The following is a 23,022-nucleotide window of genomic DNA, read 5'->3' as shown; positions in this document are numbered from 1 at the left end:
ACTTTATACACTTTTCAATGTGCTTTCCTGTACATATGGTGTTAGCATGATCAAACAGTGTTTGGTTGTAAAAGTGGTTTTCCTACTCCCATAACTGCTGTGGTATGGAATTCATTAACGATGCCAAACATTAAAGACAATCTTTTATCAGCTCTAACTCTTCCTCTCTCGCTTTGCTGTGCTGTGATTGGTGGAGCAGTATGTCGAGTGGACAGGAGAGGGCGCTGTGTGTCATGAAAACACAAGCAGACACCAAAATGGTGTTTTTGATGCTTGTACTGATTTGTGAGTGTATGTGTGTGCTTCCAGTGATGGAGGGACTTGCTATAGTTTATATAATGATAAATATCAATCCAATTAAGTCTGAAAGAGATTATTTGAAGACATGAGCCTACAGAGAATTATCACCTGAATCTGCAGTTCCCTCAGATTTATTGAGCTGTGGAGTGAGTTTTAGCTCATTGTTAATCAGTCCAGCCACAACTTCATTGTATTAGTTCATTCTAACTGCTCTCACTGTTTTCCTTCTGCAGCAGGTAGCTGTTTTTCTTTAAAAAAAAAAAAAAAATTAAATCTAAAAACACACTCCTCAGTACCTGCTCAGCACCAAACAGCAGACAGAAACAGCTGGCAACCAGCTGGTGATCATTGTGAAGCATTTGCAGTTAAACAGTCAGATAGAGACCAAAACAGAGCTAAAGGAGTCTGCATGTTGGACTTACATTCATCTGGTGACCAGAAACATGACTACCTATAATATGATAATATAAATATAAATGCTTATGTGTTTATGCACCAATATTTTTATGGATGCATTAAAGGGTAAACTTGGAATTTTAAACCTGGACCCTATTTTCAGATGTTTTTGTGTCTAAGCGGCTGTTGGGAAAAACAGAAATTGGTCCAATATTAAACAAGATGTAACCATTCGGGGCATGTTTGCACTGTCAGCTTACGTCCACTAAAAGAGCTTTTTTTTTTGACAGGCTCAGATTATTATTCTTTGTGTCAGACAAGTTTAGAAAAAGGATCCATACAGAGATAAAGCTTTTGTTTAAGAGTAAAATCCTTTTTGTTTAACATGAAACATCCCTGAAATTGGTATAGGCAAACCCATGAGACACCATTTAAATAATCTTTTTTTTTTTCATCATAAAACACACTTTATTCAAAGTCAGTTGAAACAAATTTGACTCATAAAAACTGTGATCTGTGAACTTTGATCACATTCCCGCGGTTTCAACGATCACCAACCCTGAAATAAATGTTTAATTGACCCAGTTGGCTGTTATTGTGCGTTCTCTATACGTGCTCAGATTACTCTTTATTTAAATAAGAAAATAATGTGATTTTGGCCAGTTTCTGGTAAATCAAATAAGATTGTGCTCTTGAACAAAAAGGTCTATCTCTGTAGGGTCATTTCCATAATAATCTGAGCCTGTCAGTGGACAAAAAGAACAAGCACATAGTGGACTTAGGCCTACAATGACAGTGAAAAAATGCCCAGAGTGGTTACATTGCTGTTTTGCTACTGCCGGCTGCCTCACTCTCACTCAATAGTGTAGTGGAGTAAAAAGTACAATATTTCCCTCTTTTTCCTCTCTCTCTAAAGTACAAGTACCTCTAGTATGCTTGTCTAAATGCACTGAGATGCATTTCCCTACTAGTGTACTTGAAGTGTGTGTGTGTGTGTGTGTGTGTGTGTGTGTAGGTAACTGCTTGTCACACAACCCTTGGGTCCACACCAGAAAAAAGAAGAAAAGACAAACTCTTCAGTTGCAGTGACAGCTAAAGTCCCTGCTCTCACCAGCTCAAGCTTCACACTGTCACTAACGTCTTACTTTGATAATCAAATGCAGCGTGTCTTTCTCTTTGATATATATATATATATGTAAGTATATAACAATACAAGAGTTAAAGAGAAGTTTTACCCGTCCATAGAAAGAAAAAATAACTTGGTGGTCTGTGTTATACATAAATGTCAGCTTGTATGAGCGAGTCCTTCTTCAGATAACACGAACACAGATTTGCTTCGAGGATATCTCTCACAGTAATGAGTAGTGATGTGTGGCCTACAGGTGGCACAAGTGACCCATTAAGAGTTCTTGTAGGATTGTTAGAAATAATCTAATCTAGATTGATAGACAGATAGATAGATAAGGATAGAAAAGGCCTTTCATGCCAAAAGATCAGAAGAGAAAATCAAAAATTTCAAGGCTCCTTTGTGTCGTTTTTTAGCCTTGGCGCTTGCTGGACTTCAGCTGAATAACACTGAAGTTGTGTGCGTGGGCTGTGTGTCTGTTTGCCTCTAAAACGTCTTTGGTAACAATGAGGACTGTGCACTCTTCGTGTCTTGCATATCCATGATGCAGTCACAGAAAAAAAAAGGAGAAGAGTTAGGATGAAAGGATCCTAGCTGCCTCTCTGGAGAATGGTGATGCTGTGGTGCATGCTGATGCAGATACTGACTTCTTTTTTTACAGCGTCACTGTAGCTCATTTTTTTTCACTTCACAAACTCCTCTGTCTTAAAGTGTCACTGTTTTCCGTCTTAAGGGACTTACAGTGAGTGAATTCAGTAATGTGCTCACCATACTGGGTCTGTTTTTGTTTGTGCACACTCACATGCATGTCAGCGTGATGCTTGGCATGCAGGCAGAGCTCTCCCCCTCTTCAGGGGTTGCACTGTCTCATTCTGCAGTTATTGTTTGGGGCACAAGAGCACAATGATGTGAAAAGCATCTCTCATAAATTCTGGCAGCTGGAATGACAAGCTGCCATCCAGCTGTCTGTTTGGAGGAAAACAAAAATAACCTGGATCTGGCATTTCATCTCTTTGTGTTTCATCCTGAATGTGTGTTCTTGAGCTGCTACATTAATTTGACACAGATTTGGTTCAAGTGGTGGGTCTACTGTGAGGAAATGAGCAGCCTTTTTGTTCTCCAGTACAATCTCAATAAAGAAAGAGACATCAGGAAACAAAGACTTTTAATAAATGAAACAATACTAATAAATAAAGATTAAACAAGTTGCACATTCAAAATAAAATCCAACAAAACATAACACTGAACAGTAAAGTACAGTACGATAGCACAGATTATTTAAAAAAAGAAAAAGAAAAAACAAAATCCCACCCCGGAGACATTTACAAATTTTCTTAAAAACTTCAAGAGGCAAACATAGACGTTGTATAAAAGCATCGTACAGTAGAGCATTTGTCATCTGAGTATAATTTACAAATTTCTTGAAGGATAAATACTTGCAGCTGATCCCTAACATGAGAAACACGTGTGATTTAAACAGGTGTTTCTCAGGTGAGGTTCCCGCCCTGTTTGTAGTGATCAATAACAGTGATGAGGTGACGATGAAAGCAGTCCATCAATTCATGGGGAAACTCACAAATTATCTATAACCGTAAATAACTTTTAATAGCTTTATCCACATCTCCATTGGTCTCTTCTCTGTTGGTGCATCATAGAATAAAAGTCAAGTGCATCTCTGCCAGCGGATATGGCTACATCAGGCGTTTCGTGGAGGAACACTGCAGCTGTCCTTCATCTACATCAGTACGGAGCAAACTTCTGTCTCTCTGGCTTTTTGATGCAGTTGGCTGAGGAGATTTTGGCGGTGTAGGCGGCCAGAGTGGTGTGGGAGGGTGCTGCAGTGACGGCCACGGTGGGGCCGGGGCTGGACAGAGTCAGAAAGGGGACAGACTTCACCCCCAGCAGGCCGGAGAGGGGCATGGCGCTGTACGGGGTGCCCAGCATATGAGCCGGGGTCAGGGCGCCCATGGTGGCCAGGGTGGGTGCAGGGGAGGCAGCTGGGGAGGCCGGCTGGGTGAAGGCCATGTTGAGGTCGACTGGAGCTGCCATGGTGGCTGCCTGGGCCGTGGATTTGGCTGTCTCTAAACTGTGAGGGAAGAGACAGGAGGAGGAAGGAGAGGGAGACATAAGAAAGGACAGAGAATGGAGATTAGAGGATTATATTGTTGCAGCAACACTGGGTGAAGAGGCTGGACGTTTTTAACCCTTTGAAACCTAAAGAAAATGGCATGATTTCTTTAAAAAACATGGGGAGAAGACAATGAGCAATGAAACAAGAAATGACCCAAAATTTATCAAGAAATTAGTAAAAAAAAATACAAGAAAATTAGTAAAAGCAGAAAGTCTGACAAAATAAACACAGCAAACAAAAAAGACTGGAAAAGTGCTTAAAATATAATAATTCTATAACATAATTTTAAATGCTTTATTTTATATATATATATATATATATATATATATATATATATATATATATTATATATAAATATAAATATATACTCTTTTTGTTCTTGAAATGAATCAGGCCAATTTGCTTTGGTTTTAAAGGGTTGAGGGGATATTAATGCATCAATATATGATTCAATAATATAACATTCACTATTCTGAAATGTGTCATTCTGTATATATATAAATATAAATATATACTCTTTTTGTTCTTGAAATGAATCAGGCCAATTTGCTTTGGTTTTAAAGGGTTGAGGGGATATTAATGCATCAATATATGATTCAATAATATAACATTCACTATTCTGAAATGTGTCATTCTGCATTAGTAATACTTTTACGTCAGTAAAATTTTGAATGCTGGACTTCTATTTGCAACAGAGTATTTCTACACTGTGGTATTGCTACCTTTACTGATGTATAAGATCTGAGTACTTCCTCCACCATTTCTGTCGTTACTGTAACAAAGTCGTTTTTTGATTACTTGTTCTGTTTTCAGCTATTCGTTAATTTATATACTTGAATTAATCACTGGTTTACGTCTCCACCCCGCCGGCATGTTGAGTGACCTAAATCAAACGCACCCACCATGTCACTTGCACAGGTGCATTGTGGATCTTGCTACATGCTAAATGCGAAAGTGATCGTGCTTTCATCCAGGTGACTTCTGCTGTTCACTATGAGGACTTTGTGCATGTTTAAAACCTTTAAGGAGCAGTGGGACAGAGACGCTGGGTGAACTGGTTTCTGCTTTGAGATTGACGAGTTGAATTTGGAGCGGATTTAGCAGCACAAGACGCCTTTAGACAGGTGAGTCCAACAAACTCACTGTGATGCTCGTTTTTCTGTGCATGCGCAGTGCAGATTGTGCAAAAACTTTGCAGCTCTCATTTTTCATTAATGTGTGTGTGTGTGTGTGTGGCTGCAGCTGCTGTGTTATTGTTTACAGATCTCTGTGCTGTCTGCTTTGGTGATGTTTTGCGCTGCTGTTGATTCTTTATTAGGTGTCAGATTATTGAATTTATGAGGCTAATTGCACCCGCTGTGGTGTCTGAAGCTGTTTTGGATCTACTGTGGCATTTCTGTTTAAATGTCTGAATTGTGTCCTCTTCTCCGGTTGTATATTTAGTAATGAGCTGTGGGCTTGATGGTGGTGTGGTGTATGTAAGTTTACATGTTTATGCACTTTTATGTAGGCTGATTATAGATAGTTGGTGCAGAGCCTGGCCAACTCTGGAAAGTCTGTCCCTAACTTACTGAGTGAGTGATGAGGTTACCGAATTTGTCATTTGAGTGTTGGAGTTTCTCCATTAATCTTTGCTTTTTAAAAATAATGCGGCCCTGCAGTGTAAAGTTTTGCTGTTCTAACAGGCCTTTTATTGTGAAACATTTGCAGAAAGGTTGTTGTTTTCATCTCGTGTTGCTGTACAGTTCTACAAAATACTTCTTGGCTGAGACATAAATACACATCCACAGTGACTGAAATATAACAATAACACTTTAGTGATGGAAATTTTATTTTTCACCGGGCCTGTTTTTGGGACCAGCCTTTATTTGTTAATGGCGACCACCAGGCTTTTATTTGAGAAAAAACAGTAATTCATTATTACCTTGATAGACAGAGAGGGGACATTTATCGGAAGAGAGTAAATTGCAGATGAACATTTAATGTAATTTACCTTTTAGACACTACCACTTACTATCTCTGTATAATTTTGGCCACAATTTAGCACACTGACCACAATCCAGCCAGCCTTATACGACAGTAGGACTGAGTTTGGATTCATTATCCTTCCTCCACCCTGCCTCTCTTGCAGTTACTTGTAATGCTTGTCCATGTTAGTGGAACTACTTTTTTACAAGTACATTTTTGTGCAATTTTACTTGTACATGAGTAAAATATTTTACATTCATCCCTGCAAGTAAGTATTTATTAGAGTTTTAGAAAAGTTTCTTTTTAGGGATGTATTATAATATCGGCATGTTATCAGTATCAGTAGATATTGGCTTTAAGATGAAAAATCGCAGTCGGCCAACATGCTGATTTCTGCCAATATCAAATTTTTTCATTGACAATGTGAATTTGTACAAAACATAACACTAAATACTGTATTTGCTTATTTTGTGCATTGCATGCAATGCTGCATCGTCTTCTCTGCATTCTGTCACCTTAATCAAATGTGCAACCCCCTATGTAGGAGGTTCAATGCTTCAGTACTTTCCACATATTTATTTTGAATAAATTCAACAAAACAAGGACTTAAAGAAAAAAGGTGAATTAAATATGTATATATTATATCTATTTGTTCACAGAGCAGTAGAGTCTGAGGCACTAAAGCGATCTCAACAAAACACAAGAGTTGATGCGGGAACGTTCTTTTGTTTCTGCTTTTTGGAAACAGTTAATGGGAAGTATTAAAAGGCTGTTGTATAAGCCGTTGCCTCAGTCTTCCCAGCTGCGTTTATTAGGAGTCAGGTTTCTCCTACACACGGTTTCTCTATGCAAGATTTATTGTTGGAAGAGTCAGACCAAACCTGATTTTTATGAATAATTAAAATGAATAAAAGATATTCTCTCTTTTGAATCTCTAACAGCAAAGACAGATAATTACCAGTTTGGTCTCATTTTGATTTACACAAAGAAAAAGATATAATTTTTTTGTGTCTTATTTGTACTTTGCCTCATTTTCTTTTAAGTTTGAGACATTTTTTTGGTATTAACTACTTTTATGTACCCAGATGTGTTGTGACCTGTTCCTCAGGGATTTACTGAGACTTTTGTTGCATTATGATCTTTAAATTCTGGAAAAGTTATAATTAAGAAAAACATACCAGAGCTACACTATGAATACTGAATTCCAACAAGACTCTGTTTCCATGTCGTACAATACCACCAGGCTTTTACTCATTCCCTCGAGGCCAATTACCAGCAGCACAAGGACATACCTCATTATCACATATCACTCTATAGCGTGACCTTTGACCCTTTTAGACCGATGCATTTCTCTGCGGCCTGCACTTGCAGTGACTCATTAGATGGCTGTACGGCGGGTCTTACCAGGAGGTAATGAGGTACTGGGCCAAGTTGATGCTGACCGGTGTTCCTGTGATAGTGACATGACGGTCGCTCGTGCCGTCCAGCTGGCTACCGATCTTGATCTGAGCTCCTGACACCTGCCTGATCTCGTTGATCTTAGTGCCCTGACGGCCGATGATCGAGCCGATCAGCTGCAGGAGGACAGAGGCAGAGACAGGTCAGTCATTTTTAAAAGCAGACAAGGAAAGGGTTCAAGGTCAGTGCACTTTTCGGTCTTTGGATTTTCCTTTCAGAAATGAAAAAAACAAATTGTTGATTTTTATTTTAAAATCCAAAACTGGAAAATGAAAACCACGTCATTGCTAGTTTTGGGGATTAGAAATGGAATATACAGAATAGAAATGCCACATATGTTTTTTTCTCCTAACAAAAACAAACAAACAGAAGAAATAAGAAAACAAGGACAAAAGGTAATTTCTTAAAATTTTCTGAAACATAAGGTGTCTTGGGTAGAAAAAAAAAAGGGAAATAAATAAATACAACTTTCTGACATGAAAACAAATGCACAGAGATTTCTGTAGATGGTAGACCTTTTTTTTTTTTTACAAGTCTAACATCAAGTCAGACTCTCCAAAGCCATGACAGGGCTAGTTATAAACGATTATAACAATAAGGTCAGTTTTCACTCTTCATTTCTCTTGCTAACAGTATTGGTGCCTATGCATTGCACATTACATCCCTGATTCTGCTGAAAAGGCCCAAAGCAAAAGCACTGGAAAAACTGGGCTGTCTTAATGCAGTCCACTCTGAATATTGCAATTACATTGTCTTCAGTGGATTGGTCATCCATCATGCATGTCAAAAGCACTTTTTTTTCCCCCCGGAGCCTCCCTTAATTGCTACTGCGTGTGCACCGGTAAAAGAGACGAGAGAAGGCACATTTGCCTCTCATTAATCTGAGTGGCTAAAAGGTTATTGATTCCTCAGAGTGGTGATGACTTCCCAAACAAATCACTTCCCAAACACATGCCAGCTAGATGCATCTCCACACTAATGGAAAACATAATGGGAAAATAACTCAAATATATAACATACAGTCCCGTCGGCTCGAGCGTCCTCTCTGCTGAGAGCAGATTAGACAATGACACCAGTTTTATTGCATTCCAAAATACATTATCACTTTTGTTCTGCTTTCATTACCCAACCTGGACCCCCGCCTATTAGCGACAATAGATATTTAACAGAGCCAAAGCTCGGGGGCTGCCTATCAGCTCAAGTGCAGGGTGTCAGGGCTCAGTGACAGGGTTATGCTGCCAGATATATAGTGAGTGGGACGGACAGTGATGAAGTACTTGTAGTATGCGTGTGTGTGCTGGCAGCTTAACAGCGGCTGGAGCATACAGTAGGTGGAAATACACGACACACACATTCGTCCCTGCATTTCACATTCCTTTCCTGAGAAGTAAGCAGCCTGTTCCACAATGTCTGATCTGTCACACAGCGACCTGGTTGGTCCGCCCGGCTATTATTGGCTCCACAGTTTATTCAGTGTGAGCGGCCGGCCTAAAGAGCAACTCCAGAGACAATAGCCACTACAGACAGTCCTCAAATCACAGATAACATGTCTCCCCCCACTGAGACCAAGAATCTCCACAGGACTCTGGCCTTTTACACCAGCTGTCAATAGACACCAGCTGTCATCAGCTCACCCACTTTGGCGTGCATGACCTCAGACAGCAGCGTTCCTATATGAACAACCTCAAAAAAAAATGCAACCAGAGCTAAATAAACGACACCGCAGGTATGCTTGCTGTGGTGATTATTTTCCCTGAGCATTCAGATATCATTAATGCTGCACTACACTCTGGTCTTCATCTATAAGTGGCCTACATATTGTTGAGTTCCTGCTGAGGCAGTCATTTGAAAGGACACAGGAAGAGGGATGGGATGGTGAGGGTGCAGCCATTTTTCTTCCGGCTAAATCTTCCTCGCGCAGAAGTGCAGTACATACTGCTGACTGTGTGTAAGCAGTTTCTCAATGCATCTGTGTGTGTGTGTGTGTGTGTGTGTGTGTGTGTGTGTGTAGAAGTCTCCTTCAGTGTGTGAGCATAGAGCGGGATTGTGTGGCGGGCCTGAGGGGGGACGGAGGGCTGAGGAGGCTCAGTCATGGCTATAAGTCCTCTCTTCTGGAACAATGGCTGGAGCTTACAGCTGTCCCTGTCACGTATAGCGCTGGACTCATTCCTCTGATGCATTGTGCCACTCGCCGTGTGGGGGTTTGCTTGGTTAAAAGAGCCTTTAGGCATTTTAGAAATGTTGTTGAAGGGATGTGGCCGTACAGAGAAACCTAATCAATCCAAACCTTGTTTTTCCTCCTCTCTCTCTTGTAAAAGTGAGAGGGCAAATTCATTTTTTTTCTGATTTCCTTTTCATTGCTGATTGAAAAAGTATTTTGATAAATTTAGTTTGAAGGATAAGATAATATTTACAAGAGACACATGTGCATAACTAATTTTGAATGTAAATAGTTCTGTTTGGCACCAGCATTGATGCCTGTAAAATACAGGCAAAGGGGAAGGAACCTCATACATTTTCATCTGGAAATGTTTCCAAAAGTCTAGTTTTTCATAATTTAAATATTTATTTTCTCTTCATTTTGTATCTAACTGGTCAAAGTGTTACTTTGAAACAGTAAAAGTAAAGTTAATATGACAAAGATTGCTGTCTTAATGAGGAATATAATGGAAATTGACTTGAACCTGGATGTTTTCTTTTGTTTATTTATTCTTTTTAGTTTTTTTCTCAGCTTGTTTTTCTTTCCATTAAAGACTTGATTTGTTGTGATATATAATTGCATATACGGAATGAATAATAAAGTATTTGTAATTGTATTTTGTAAATCCTTTTGCTGCCAATAAAAATCATAATTCTACAAAGTAAGATATATAGAGCCAATAATCAATATATTTGTATTGTTGTATTGGTAACAAATCTCATGAAAAGACCAAAGAAAATATAGAAAATATCCTGTGAAGACACCAGTGAGCTTCAGTGTTGGGCTGGCTGACATGTTCCTTCACTGCAGTTTATTTTGAGTCAAACCCACGTACACCATCCTGCAGCTGTAAATAATCACAGGCGAGTTTAAACCTGCAGTTGAAAAATAGTCCCCTGCATATGCACTTTTTTACACCTGTTTGTGAAATGTTTGCAACAGTACGTGGCTGTTTTAGGAACGACCTAAGCTTATTTTAAATAGCTTTGTGACTGGACTTCAAAGATTTACGTCCTCAAAACAAATTAATGCGCTTCAGGAAGTCATTGTGAAATTGACAAAGTATTTATCAAAGGTGTGTGTGTGAGTTTTATTAAAAAAGGGGTAATTAAAAAAAATTCAGTCATGCATACTTCCTAAAATAAATGCACTATATAATGAGTTAAATAAAAATGCAAATATAAGTTTAACAGCACACATTTAATATTAAATGTTCCTATTTTCAGTGCAATCATTAATTGCCATAAAATTTGAGCTGCTGCAGCAAACGCAGTGCATGGATGTATAAAAAGAAGTGGATACAGGGTTGGAGGTAGAGTCCGATTCATTCCTGTGAATGTTGATCAGTGGCATGAAGCCAGAATTGACTTTGTGGGTTAAAAATGTAGTGCAAGTGCACTACAGACTAATTTGAATGGCGGTAAAATTATTTCACTCCTCTGGACTTTGCAGATGTTTTCAGACTGAGTGGATCAAATTGAGATAGTAAAACGAGCCACTTTGCAGGGTCTGTGAAGCTCAAAAAAAGTATCCACTGATTTAAGACGTCTCTTTGGGTCACATGGTATCACGTCATGAACCCGGAAGTTGCAATTCCACAGTTCAGGTACTATGTTGAGTTGGCTGGCGCCTGGCGCTGTTCACATTGATGTTTGTTCATTGTGTGTTTCTACCTGAAATGTTTGGCGCTGGTCCAGGGGCACTTGGCTGAAAAATATTTCAAAGGAGCTACATTTTTGCTAAAAGTTTGACAACCACATACTAACACATTTAGTATTTTTGGTCTTTTTATAGGATTTGTTGACAGTGAGAAAAATACAGAAAAAAATGTCAACCACATCCTAATTTTTTGAACACTTTATTCTTTTAGTCATTGTGGTTCTGTTCATTTACTGTATAAAACCTGCAAATTAAATCATAAATCAAAAATGACTTCATTATTAATTTGACTCTAAAAGATAGTTTTCTGTCATTTTTCGAAATTAAATCCAATAGAAGGCAAATAACTACAATAAGCAGCCAGATGCTCTCTGTCCAAACCAAATACTCAGTGATCATCTGAAGGGAAACACAGTCTGATTTTATTCTGAAGTGAATCTGTGCATTGTGATTTCTCCTCTCAGATTGGAGAGACGTTTCATCAAACCCTGGCGGAGGCTAAGTGAAGAGGGAAAGGATCTTTGTCTGTTTTCTTATTGGCTGTTTTGACAGCAGACAGCCTCTAAGTAGGTCAGGGAACATGAGAGGATTTACTGCGCACTCATGGGAGTCACTCTAAGACACTGCAACTGCAGCCCAGACAATAATGCGAAAAGGATCCATATCAGCTCAGAATCCCTTTAACCTTGGGTTAGTCTGAGGTTAGAATAATGAGGATAATTAGTAAGTTGCCAACATGTCTCTTGTCTCTTTTGAAGTCACACCAGACGTCTTTGCAGTTGCAGCTACCGCATTCGAAGTCACCTGCTCCTGCGCTGTGCGCATGTGATATGATTTCCTGTTTTTTCTCGTCGTTCAGATTGGAAAAAATATGAACAACATGAAGAATAAAAAAGTTGCCTCTGCTTACATCATTGGGAATAAGCAGCTCCTGAGACGTCTGAGAGTTGGAGTCCATCCCTGATGAGAGAAAACAGGCATCGACTGAATAAAATTGACATAACAGACGTTTGAATATTCATTCAGCTCCTTTAGCAAGTGAAGTCACACAAACCGGCATTGATATGCTGGAAAAACCCTTTGAGCGGGGAACTGCTAGATATGTTAAAGCAGTTAATTTCCATTTTAATGGACTGATGTTTAACACGACACTCATTCTTTTCCTTCTCCCAGTTCTCTGACTCTGCGGAACGTATCATTTCACATAATAGTTTCTATGAGAGAGCTATAAAGCCTCGTCTCCTCCTTCCTCACTGACACAAGCACATTATCAGCACGGCTAATGACAGTGAGACTTTATTTCTCACTTCTAAAGGCAGGTGGAAAATCTGCGACAAATTAGAGATGGAGGAGCAGAGACGAAATTGTGGAAGCTGCTTATTTTACCACTTGTTTGACTGTCAGAGCGGCACATATAATCCAGAGCAAATACTATTATTACTTCTCTGCATACCAGGTATGATAGTCGAAGCAGGCTGGGCGATTGGACTCAGGCCTTGCTGCATCGACAGCTGGTGGAGCTTGGCCATCTGTAAAACAGAGAGCAGACCTCAGTGCACTAAAGTACTCATGTTATATTAAATTATAATATTTCCACAAATGGTCCTACTTTACCTCTGAGTGTGGAATGCCATATTGGTTTTGCAAAGTGTAGGCCTGAAAGAGAGAGTCCTGCATTAGGGAAATTACAGCAGTAAAACATCAAACACAGGCAATAAATCTGCAGCCTCTTAATGGAAGTGCTTCACTATCAATACATACCTCTTTTGTTTTTTCAGGAATGAGCATTTGTAGTTTAGGTCTGAACTTAATGTACTTTCTGATTTACTCCTCGCGGTCCCTTCTTGGTCATAGTTTTTGTTTTATTTGTCCTGGCTTTGACATCTCAGCATAGTGGAGGTGAATTGAGTTTTGGTTGTGGTTCTCTCAGTGTTAAAAATGACAAATAAAAGATTTAACACGAACATCTCTTCCCAAATACAATGTCCCTGTTACTCTGAATAATGCACAGACCTCAGTTTTTACTGTTATACGGACTATTGAGCAGCTCCGGTGAGGATTGTTGGTGCACTATCCTGATAAATCAGCTTTACTTAACCATCGTTTCAGTTTTCTGCCTCTTTTTGTTTAAAAATAACAATAGCAATTGCAAAATCAACCAATTATTCCCTTTCAAAATGTCTTCTGACCTATTAAAACCCAATATGTTGAAAATGGCAACCCTTACCAAATAACATAAATTGAAAAAAATATTCTTTAGGAAATGTGCCTGATCATTACAACTGCATTTCCATAGGGTGAACACAATAGCATCAAATAGTAATAATTTAAAAAGTAAGTTTAACCAACTAGTATTTCTGGTGCCAACTAGTGAGGGTAGCAACGTTTAATGAACTAGTCAACTAATTTCTCTCATCCCTAAATATGACACTAACTTTTTACAAGCTTTTATATGTTCTGTTCCTGATGCATGTACAAGTATTTATTCTTTTAATTAAAAAGTACCTGACAATCAAAAAAATGTACAGCTATGCTACGTAGTGACGCTAATAATGTTTGCCACTTTGTAATGCTGTGAGTAGGACAACCAAAAAATCTTTCCCCGCAGTTGGTTTGGGGTTGTAACTAGCACAGTAAAAGCTCAAAAAAAGGACAAATAAAGCTAAAACTATCTGCATGGGTAAATATCTTTACTAGAGGTACTTAAAAATGCATTTTCTTTTTTTTTTCCTGCAATTTGGGTGAGCTGACCCTTTTTAAATACTGTGCTAAAAGCATGTGTTACCTACAAACAGTTGCTATTGCTATTGTGCTTCAACGGCTTATTTGCGCATCTTGCCTGTTGGCTGCATTGTCTTTATCTCCACCAGCTGCATCTCATATCCCCCCTGCATTATCTTAAATAATGCAGACTCACATGTTAACCCCCTCCTCCCTCACACCACCCATCAATACTCACTTTAACTCCATTTCTGTCCATCTGTCTATCTATTCTAACTCAATTCTGCCTGACGCCAGCTGTCTGGCTATTACCAGTCCATCCTATATCGTCATAAACTGGAGAGCTCGGCCTATATAGTGCATCAGTACATTGGTGTGTTTAAACAGAAAAACACCACAAATTAGCGGCAATGATTTTGCAATTTACAGCATGAGTGATCTAAATCGTGAAGTCTTTATATTTCATTACCCTCAATTATTATTTTTTTTCCCAATCTACTGTAGTGCTGATTTGTCAGAGGCTGCTGTTATTATGATAGTATCTGCTATTGCCGCCATGGGAGGAATATTCCTAAAGCCGAAATGTTTCTAGTGCAGAGCTCTGCTGGGCTAAAAAAGAGACCGGTGTGTGTGATGGCATCATGTTTCAGGAGGGGTTATAGCTCGTATGACGGGGTAGAACAATAGCTGCAGCTTACGCTCAGCTGTTGTTTTTAATGCCTTGTGCCAGATGATGGACTGTGTAAATTTGGACATACCACACAACCCTCACAGCCCTGACGCTCATTCCTCCTTCACTCTGCAGTGAAGTTTAAGACCGACGTTTGGAAAAAAAATGTGAGCTCAGTTCTGGAGAGATTTTCACATTAATCCTTTGAAACCTGAGCAAATTAGCTTGATTTCTGTCAAAAACATGAGCAGAAAGCAATGAGCAATGAAAGAAGAAATGACCAAAAATTAGCAAGAAATTAGTAAGAAATAAAAAGATAAAAAAAAAGAGAGAAAATAAAACCAACCATGGCCAATGAGATGACCTGGAAAAAATGCTTAAAAACTATAATTATTTTGTTACCTAATTTTACATCTGTAATTATTATCATTAGAAATGTAGTTTTTTCCTTGCTTAAAAAAAAACAAAACAAACTAAAGCTGCTCATTTTTCTTCTTGCTAATGCGGAGTCGCAGGAGAATAAAGTGGATGAGATGTGATTGAGGCTCACTCAGCAACATGAGATCAGAGACTGCTCTGTGCACATCTTCAGAGGGACATGGTTAACCTCTAAGATCCCGGATTAAGCTGTTGCACTAGATTGGTTGACCTTCTTTGGAGCAATAAGGACACAAGACTGATGCAAATTCAAAAAATGACTGCAGGTATTGAATGATGCCAGCGACAGCAACATGCCCAAGCAACCAGATGGAATCTAGAGTAGCTTGTGATTTTAATCAACTCATCCTTAAACTGCAAAGATGTAGCAGGATCAAGCACAAATGTAATTTTTTTTAAAACTTTGTTTAAAAATGACTAATAAATCTACCCTCTACCTTCTTTCTTGCAATTACTAAAACATTTTTTACCAAGTTGCTCATTGCTGTTTCATGTTCCCGTGAGCCAGCCATAGCCGAGGCTGTAGGCATTATGTTTTTTTAGGTGGTCCGTCTGTCTGGCACATTCTTGTGGATGCGATATCTCAAGAATACCTGAGGAAATTTTCTAAAAATTTGATGCAAATGTTGATTTGGAATCAAGGATGAGCTGATTAGATTTTGGTGTGCAAAGGTCAAGGTCCCTGTGACCTCATCTGTCTCATTCTTATGAACGCAGTATCTCAAGAACTCCTTTAGGGATTTTCTTCAAATTTGGTACCAATGTCGACTTGGACTCAAGAACGAACTGATTAGAATCTGGTGGTTAAAGGTCAAAGGTCAAGGTCACAGTGACCTAAAAAGTTTTTTGGCCATAACTCAAGAACCTTAGGTGTCCACCTGTGCTGATTGTGTAGATGTTCTGTGTGTGAAGCATCCATGTTTTCACAAACAATTTGTAAGTGTAACTTGGCTGGTGCACAGAGGCATACAACCCCATGGCAGTATTTGTAGTTTTCCATGTTTTTGAAAGAAATCGCACCAATTTGTTCAGGGTTCAAAAGTTTAAATGCTTGCGAAGGCATATGAAAACCACACAATTAAAGTGATGTCACTCCAGGTTTCCAAGAGTTAATAAATGTCCAGTTACCTGCTGGAGGTCCAGGCCACCCTGGGTGACGGAGTACAGAGGGTGGGGTGCAAATTCTGACGCCTCAAACACCTACAGAGCACAAAAGGAGAATATGCGGCTCATTACTGAAATATCTGCATGTTTATAGAGTCCAGACAGTCATTATTTCTGCATTGGAAGTGATGATTAGTGAGAGTAAATGTGTTCTTACCAGTTGAAACCCTCCATGGTGAATTTGATGTAAAAAATAATGAATAAAAACTTCCAATTTCATTTCCCCCCCTGCTCTTTTGCCACAGATCAAATTTGCTCTGAGATGGGCTCTCTGGGCTGCATTTCTGACACTTTAACACACCTAACAGGCTTATAGGCCATGACTCATCCGCAGACCCTTTCCCATTCCGCTTCATTTTCTCCTCTGACAAATTATACAAACATCCCTTATCACTGCGCTGCCTTCATTAAAGCCATCTCCCAGTGACCAGGACCTCGCCACGGGTTTAATTTGATAGCTTATTATAGGGAATATCAAAAACACAAAGCCATTCCATAAATTGACCAGAGTCTGAGGCAGCACAAACACTGTCAGAAGTGCTGACAGCTATGCAGAATATCTGACTGCTGCTGCAGCCAGAGGAGACGGCAGGCCTCCAGTCCCACCCGCTAATCTTGTGACTTGCTCCATGGGAGGGTGGATATCTGTCCCTTCTCAAACAGCAGCGTCTGTAGCACTCAACCCCACCCTTACACACACACACACACACACACACAAACACACAAAACACCCAACCCCCCACCAGGGAGCACCAACATGATTCTTGTTTCCCCACAAGAGTGAGCCAAGAGCTTCACTGACAGATCGGATCATCTGTGATACCTTCGACCATTCTCCAGTGAGCATTTGTAGTTTTGTGTAAGTTGGGAAGGTGAAGGTGTCTGCATAATGCTATTCCAGAGCTTCCAAAACTTTTTAGCTTCAAGTGACAGAGCTCTAATATCGGTCTGTCCGTTGGTTATCTCAGCTACTGTAATTCCAAACTTTGATACCGTACCCTAAAAAGTCCAAATATTCAACACCAAAAGTAAGAATCAGTGCAAGAAGTTTTTAATTTTTTTTAGTAAGCATCAACAATAATTGACTCTTTATTTAACCCTTATTTAACCTGAGCAAATTAGCTTAATTTTATTTTATTTTTTAAAGGGAAGAGGCGACAAGCAACTTTACAAGAAATGGTCCAAATATTTGGTTAATATCCAGCTAATATTCGGATCATTTCATATTCACCTTTGACTGTTGTTTTTGTAGTTTGCTGGACATTTCTTGTGTTCAGCGCCCACACGGGTTTCACATTTGTAGTTTTGAGTGACATTTCTCAAACTACTGGAGTGCTATGAAATTTTGTTCAGATATTCACAAAAGAGCTTTGAAATTTTAATTTTAATCAACTTTGATTTATAACCAAATACCTTCAAAATGACGGGCTAATGGCTGTGTTTTGCTAGAAATAAAAATAAAGAGCTAGAGAGATAAGTTCAAACCCTGCTTACTTTCTCCCTCAGCTCAGCGGGCCAACACGTGTGTGAAGTGGGTGTGAATTAGAGGGTGACAGACACCAGAGGTGGATTTTCACTCCGTCTCCTCCAACTCCCACAAAAAACCCTCCTGTCCAGTCCTGAATGACTCCTGCACTAATCCTGCTCACGTATGAAATAGCTATATTCATATTAGAACTGCATATTCAGTTTTATTTCACAAAATGTCAACAACACAGTGGCTAAGAACACAAAGAAATAAAACATATTGCACAAAGAAACACCCCCAAAGGACTTCTGTTGCTTCAAAATAAAGTTTTTTTAAATTATTTATTTTAATTTGACACGTTCCCTGAGTCACTTGTGGTCCACTTAAAATGGACTCACGACCCACTTTTGGACCACGACCCACCAGCTGGGTGGGTGTGATTTAGAGCGTAATGAAGTCCACTGACAAAGTGGCAATATATGACGACTTGGGATGAGAAAGCGTTTGATTTCTGTCCTGTCAAAAATCCGCTCATCTTGTATGCGACATTTAGTTTTGCCTTTTGAAACCTGTTGTTAACTGTGATAGCCTCGCTAGATTGTGCTTTTAGCGCTTTTACTGTTCCCACAGGAAACATATTCATTCAACTTCAGCTCATTCAAGATCTACATTTCCTCCCCCAGTCTAACACTAACCCCCCGTGAAGCCCCTGAAACCATAACGAAGGATTCGACACACAGTTTGAGAACTACTGTGCGAGCGTATCACAGATAAGCTACTGAACATGTGCAGTAAAACGTCTCTCACCTGATTCCCTGCGATGAGTAGGGCAGCTGGTGACGGGCTCGGTCGATAGGGGATGGTGGCACCCTTTGGGGGAGACTAAAGAGTCAGAAACAAGATAAAATGGTTAGAGGTTTGAATAAATCTTTTTCAGAAATCTTATAGAGATAAAGTCTCACATATTCTCTGAAATGACGTCAGCTCTCCTGTCAAAGAGCGACACACTGAGTGCAAATGGTGTGTAACTCTCGGTACATTAAGATACAATAACAATTAATGATGAGCTAAACTGCTAATGACACTAACATTATTCCCTTCCTTGTTTCCGTTTGATAATATTAGTCATTCATTGAATTATTGAAGCCGTGTGGTGAGAGCTCTTTGTGGATAATAGCTCTGAGCTTTCGTTTGCATTGGAGCTGCTGGCTCTGCAGTGGTTTGCCCTCTGGATAAATCAAGCATCCACTGACAAGGAGACATTTGAAGATAAAATTCTTCAAACACCAATGAGAAAAGGAGATTATACAGAGTACATGACACTGTATATCTTATCGAGTAACTGCAATGTTGGCGATACTGTTTTGGGGTTTAAAATGTAGAGCATCTTTTCTGCGGGAGCAGTCACAGCAAATTCTTTGTATAACTTTGCATAATTTAAATCTTGGAGCCAAAAGCAAGAAGCCGCTGGTACAGAATCCTAATGAAACTCACAAGCCTTTGAAGAAAGCCCTGGAAAACTGGATCAAACTAGCAATTAGTCAGTCAGGTCCAGCTGCAATGCTAAAACAAAAAGGACTTGTGCACTTCCATGAACACACAGGGAGAAACTGTGCTCGGGGTTGTTTTTCTCTCATCTCCTCCTCGATTTTCTCAAGAGAGCTGTTGTCTAAAGGTGGACAGATTTTGCTGCAGGCCAGTGTGTTTTCTGTTAGCAGATTAGTGTCCTCTCCAACAATACTGGGCTCTGACCCGAGAGCTGCACCTTTTGACTCCTTGTCAAAATGTCTGGTCTGGCAGATTAAAACACAGGAGGTCAAAACAATAAAGAAACCGTGTTCTTCCTGCGTTTGATGAGGATTAGAGTTCACAAAAAATATAAAGCGATTCACACTGGAAAATTTTTTTGTATGGTTAGTATACATCAGGTGCCAGAGTGCATAAAACAGCATCAAAATGGAGCTTGCTTATTAAAAAGGGTGCCAGTGGAGGATCCCCCGCACCCCCTGACAAAGGTCCCAACTAGGCCCCTAATGTCCTAAAATCCTAGAAACATCCTAAAATCTTAGAAATTTCCTAAAATCCTAGAAACATCTTACAATTCTTGATCATGTATGGGGCAGCTGCGGCTGGCCCCTGGCCTCCTGTCATTTTGCAAAAGTGACCCTCAAACAAAGCAAGTTGAGTGTCCCTTAAGTTATCCAAAACATCTCCAATGCTACCTTTGCTGGATCTGGTATCAGTGAGAATGCTTGTCTAGGCACCTGTCCTACACCATTAAGTTAATAATGAATTTTAAACTAGTTTCACACCTGAATAAAACTCCAGTTTTCTCAGAAATCAGTTCCTCTTCACAATTTTAAAACCGTAGCCTATACGGCAAGTTGCACTTTGCAGCCACTGGCAAAGTGGCAGGAGGCGCCCTGTAGCTCACAGAGTAGAGCGGGAGCCCCATGTGCAAAGACTGTTTCCACAGTCCTGTGTCCTATCAAATAAGGTGAAAATTCCCCAAAAAATAATCTCAAATAAAGGGGCAAAAAATAATTCATTACCAACAAATAGGTCAACAATAGCCATTAGAATGTCAGCAATATAGGCAGTATTTTACACTTTACAGTGTCACCAGTAAAAAGGCAACATGTACAGCACGGCTATTCATTTGGCGGCCTGTGGGCCACATCTGGCCCAGGAGCAACATATGAGTGGCCAGCTTCCATGAATATGATATATCGATATATGTAAACTACATATAGTGTGTGAAAGTAATGAGTGAGTCATCTCATGTCCTTCTCTTATCTGTTGAGTTACATACTCATAATTCAGACCGGACAGGATATACAAATCAGTATTGATCCCTTTCTACATGTGTGATCGGTATTGGAGCAGCAGTAGCTCAGTCTGTAGAGACATGGCTTGGGAAGTGGAGGGTCGCTGATTCAGGCCAATGGAGGATGGACTGGTAGCTGAAGAGGTGCCAGTTTGCCTCCTGGGATCCTGCAGAGGTGCCCTTAAGCAAGGCACCGAACCCCCAACTAACCCCTAATCTATTTGTGGTGTCAGATGTTTTAATTGGGGTGGCCTGCCACAAATAAATGAATGTGTGGGAACCCCTAACTTTAGTTTCAGGCTCAGTAGAATACAACTATTAATGTTTTTTGTCACAGTGGTATTGGATCAATACTCAAGTATAGGTATTGGAATTGATATCGGGAAGGCAGATATTGAATGGAAACGTATCTAATGAGGAAAATGGTACAGAATATATGTGATCAGCAGCACTCTAAATCTCATCATAGATCGCATTACGAAACAAAGAAGACTAACAGCCTAAAAATGCATCAACTTCTGCTGCAGTACAACAGACAATCAATACATCCTGGTGAAATGGAAACATGCATGTCAACAGCAATTATTTCCTTCGTGTAGCCGCAGCAGCAGAGCTCCTTCCCAGCTATGTGTGGGAAGTAAAGAGAGAGGAATGGTGTGCTTCCTACCTCCAGGATTACTGTGCAGATGAGCTTGACACACTGGATTACAGACTCCTGATTCCCAGATATCGTCACCCCTCGCTCAGTGGAGTTGGGCAGCAAATCCCCTGCCACCTGTATCTGAGCTCCGGTGCTCTGCAAATGATAGAGGTTTAGGAAAAAAGATTAGTTTGATTCCAGAGATAAGACAAGTCGTTATTACTCTGCCATGGCTCCTATCTGTGCCTCCCCGCTGGCTTCGCTGACCTTACATTTCTCCACCTACACTGACGGAGACCAACCGCACTGTATGTTTAACGTCAAGCCCTGTCAGGTTAGAGATAAATGAAGAGTCACCTGTGGTCAGCAGAGGTAATTCTCTCAATTTTAGCTGATATATTCCTAATCTACCATATCTGCAGGAAAGAAGGAGTGTTTTAAAGATTTATCTGCTGATGTCTCTATCAGACTGACTACGGGGGTTTTTTGGAGGCCATTGTTGAACCACATCACAAAGTGCTTCTGTAAGAGAGGATGTGTCCTGTGGCAACCGAGCAAACAAAACAAATCTGTAACTGAAACAAATTTGGTTCGAGAAAAGCTGTCCAGCCGCAGAAAATCTATTGGATGTCATTGCTGGTGAAGGTAAAGGCTAAAATGAGAGAGACATTATTTTTAAATCGGCACAGAGCTAAAGTTACAGTGTCAGACGTCTCTGGCAGCAGATCTGATGCGTTTAATCCTAATGTTTCAACTGGGCCCAAATGGAGTCAGGAGTTTTTCCCCTCTGCTGAGTCATACTGTTTGTTGTGTTAGGTGATCTATCAGACTGCGTTGTCTCACTAATTTCCTGTCTTAATAGCTAAAATCCAATTTTAGTCCAATGCCAAACTGCTGTAAGTGCAGATACCACCACTTTGGTCCAAATGGAAATATCCTGACAACTATTAGATGAACTGACCAGAGATTGTGTACAGACATTTGTATTCTGCAGGGGGTGAATCCTAATGACTCTGGTGATCCTCTGACTTTTCTTGTGCCACCAGCAGGTCAAAACTGTTTATTTGCCTTTTGATCATGTTACTGCAGAACTCATGACATGCCCTTCAGCCTTAGCTGTACTTTGTGTTTAATGCGAATTAGCAAATGTTAGCATGACAGACAAAGATGGTGAACATGGTCACCACAAGCGGCAACCAAACAAATGAGGCCAATGCAGAAGTGCCAAAAAATGCAGTTCAGTGTTTTCATCTTGTGTGTGTGTGCCTTTTTTATCGTTCAATGTCGCCTCTCTAAATTTGGACACAGGCGTAACTCTTCATGAGTTCTCAACAGTATTTAGTGGAGTTTGAGTCACGGGCTGGATAACTGATTTGTCGATTTGGTCAGAGAGGAGCAGCCGCTGCAGAGGCGTGTAAATGCAACCTTTTAGACCTATGGCTATCGACAATTCGGTATGCGTTCCGAATCGCATACTAATTCTTTTTACTTTTATTAGGTACTACTGTTGCCCTTACAAAGTGCGTACTGTTTCATGCAGTGTGCACACAATCGGGACATAGGCTACTTTGTCCTCATAACACTTTGCCCTGGAGATTAAAAAAAAAACAAACATTTACCAAGCTCACCAGAGAAGGAGATTAATCCAGAGGTTAGCAATTTGTGCAGTTTAACTCTTAAATTATAACTGCATACAATGTTGATTCAAACATTTTATATCAGTAAAATTAGCCTTGATATGCATTTCTCTATCACTATTAATATTATTTTTTATTTGTTGGTAATCTCTATGAATGTTTTTTTTTTTTTACTTAAACAAATAATAATACAATTATATTACTATTCGACTGATCATC

General features: G+C 39.7%; 1 protein-coding gene across 1 annotated transcript in view; it reads right to left on the bottom strand.

Moving 5' to 3' along the window:
* Positions 1-3,054: 3,054 nt before the first annotated feature.
* The window catches only part of LOC121946798 (poly(rC)-binding protein 4-like), a 50,102-nt gene continuing 30,134 nt past the window's right edge, over positions 3,055-23,022 (bottom strand). Inside the window, exons 7-14 of the mRNA XM_042491553.1 lie at positions 21,194-21,322; positions 18,507-18,581; positions 16,196-16,267; positions 12,853-12,894; positions 12,692-12,767; positions 12,149-12,198; positions 7,326-7,495; positions 3,055-3,908 (exon numbers count right to left, since the gene is read on the bottom strand). Of these exons, the coding sequence (XP_042347487.1) occupies positions 3,563-3,908; positions 7,326-7,495; positions 12,149-12,198; positions 12,692-12,767; positions 12,853-12,894; positions 16,196-16,267; positions 18,507-18,581; positions 21,194-21,322 (960 nt within the window). The 3' untranslated portion in view covers positions 3,055-3,562. The remainder of the gene's footprint in view (positions 3,909-7,325; positions 7,496-12,148; positions 12,199-12,691; positions 12,768-12,852; positions 12,895-16,195; positions 16,268-18,506; positions 18,582-21,193; positions 21,323-23,022) is intronic.

Source organism: Plectropomus leopardus, chromosome 8, assembly GCF_008729295.1.
Source record: "Plectropomus leopardus isolate mb chromosome 8, YSFRI_Pleo_2.0, whole genome shotgun sequence".
NCBI lineage: Eukaryota > Metazoa > Chordata > Actinopteri > Perciformes > Serranidae > Plectropomus > Plectropomus leopardus.
Note: the sequence above shows the minus strand (reverse complement) of the source record. Positions and strands in the feature narration are given on the sequence as shown.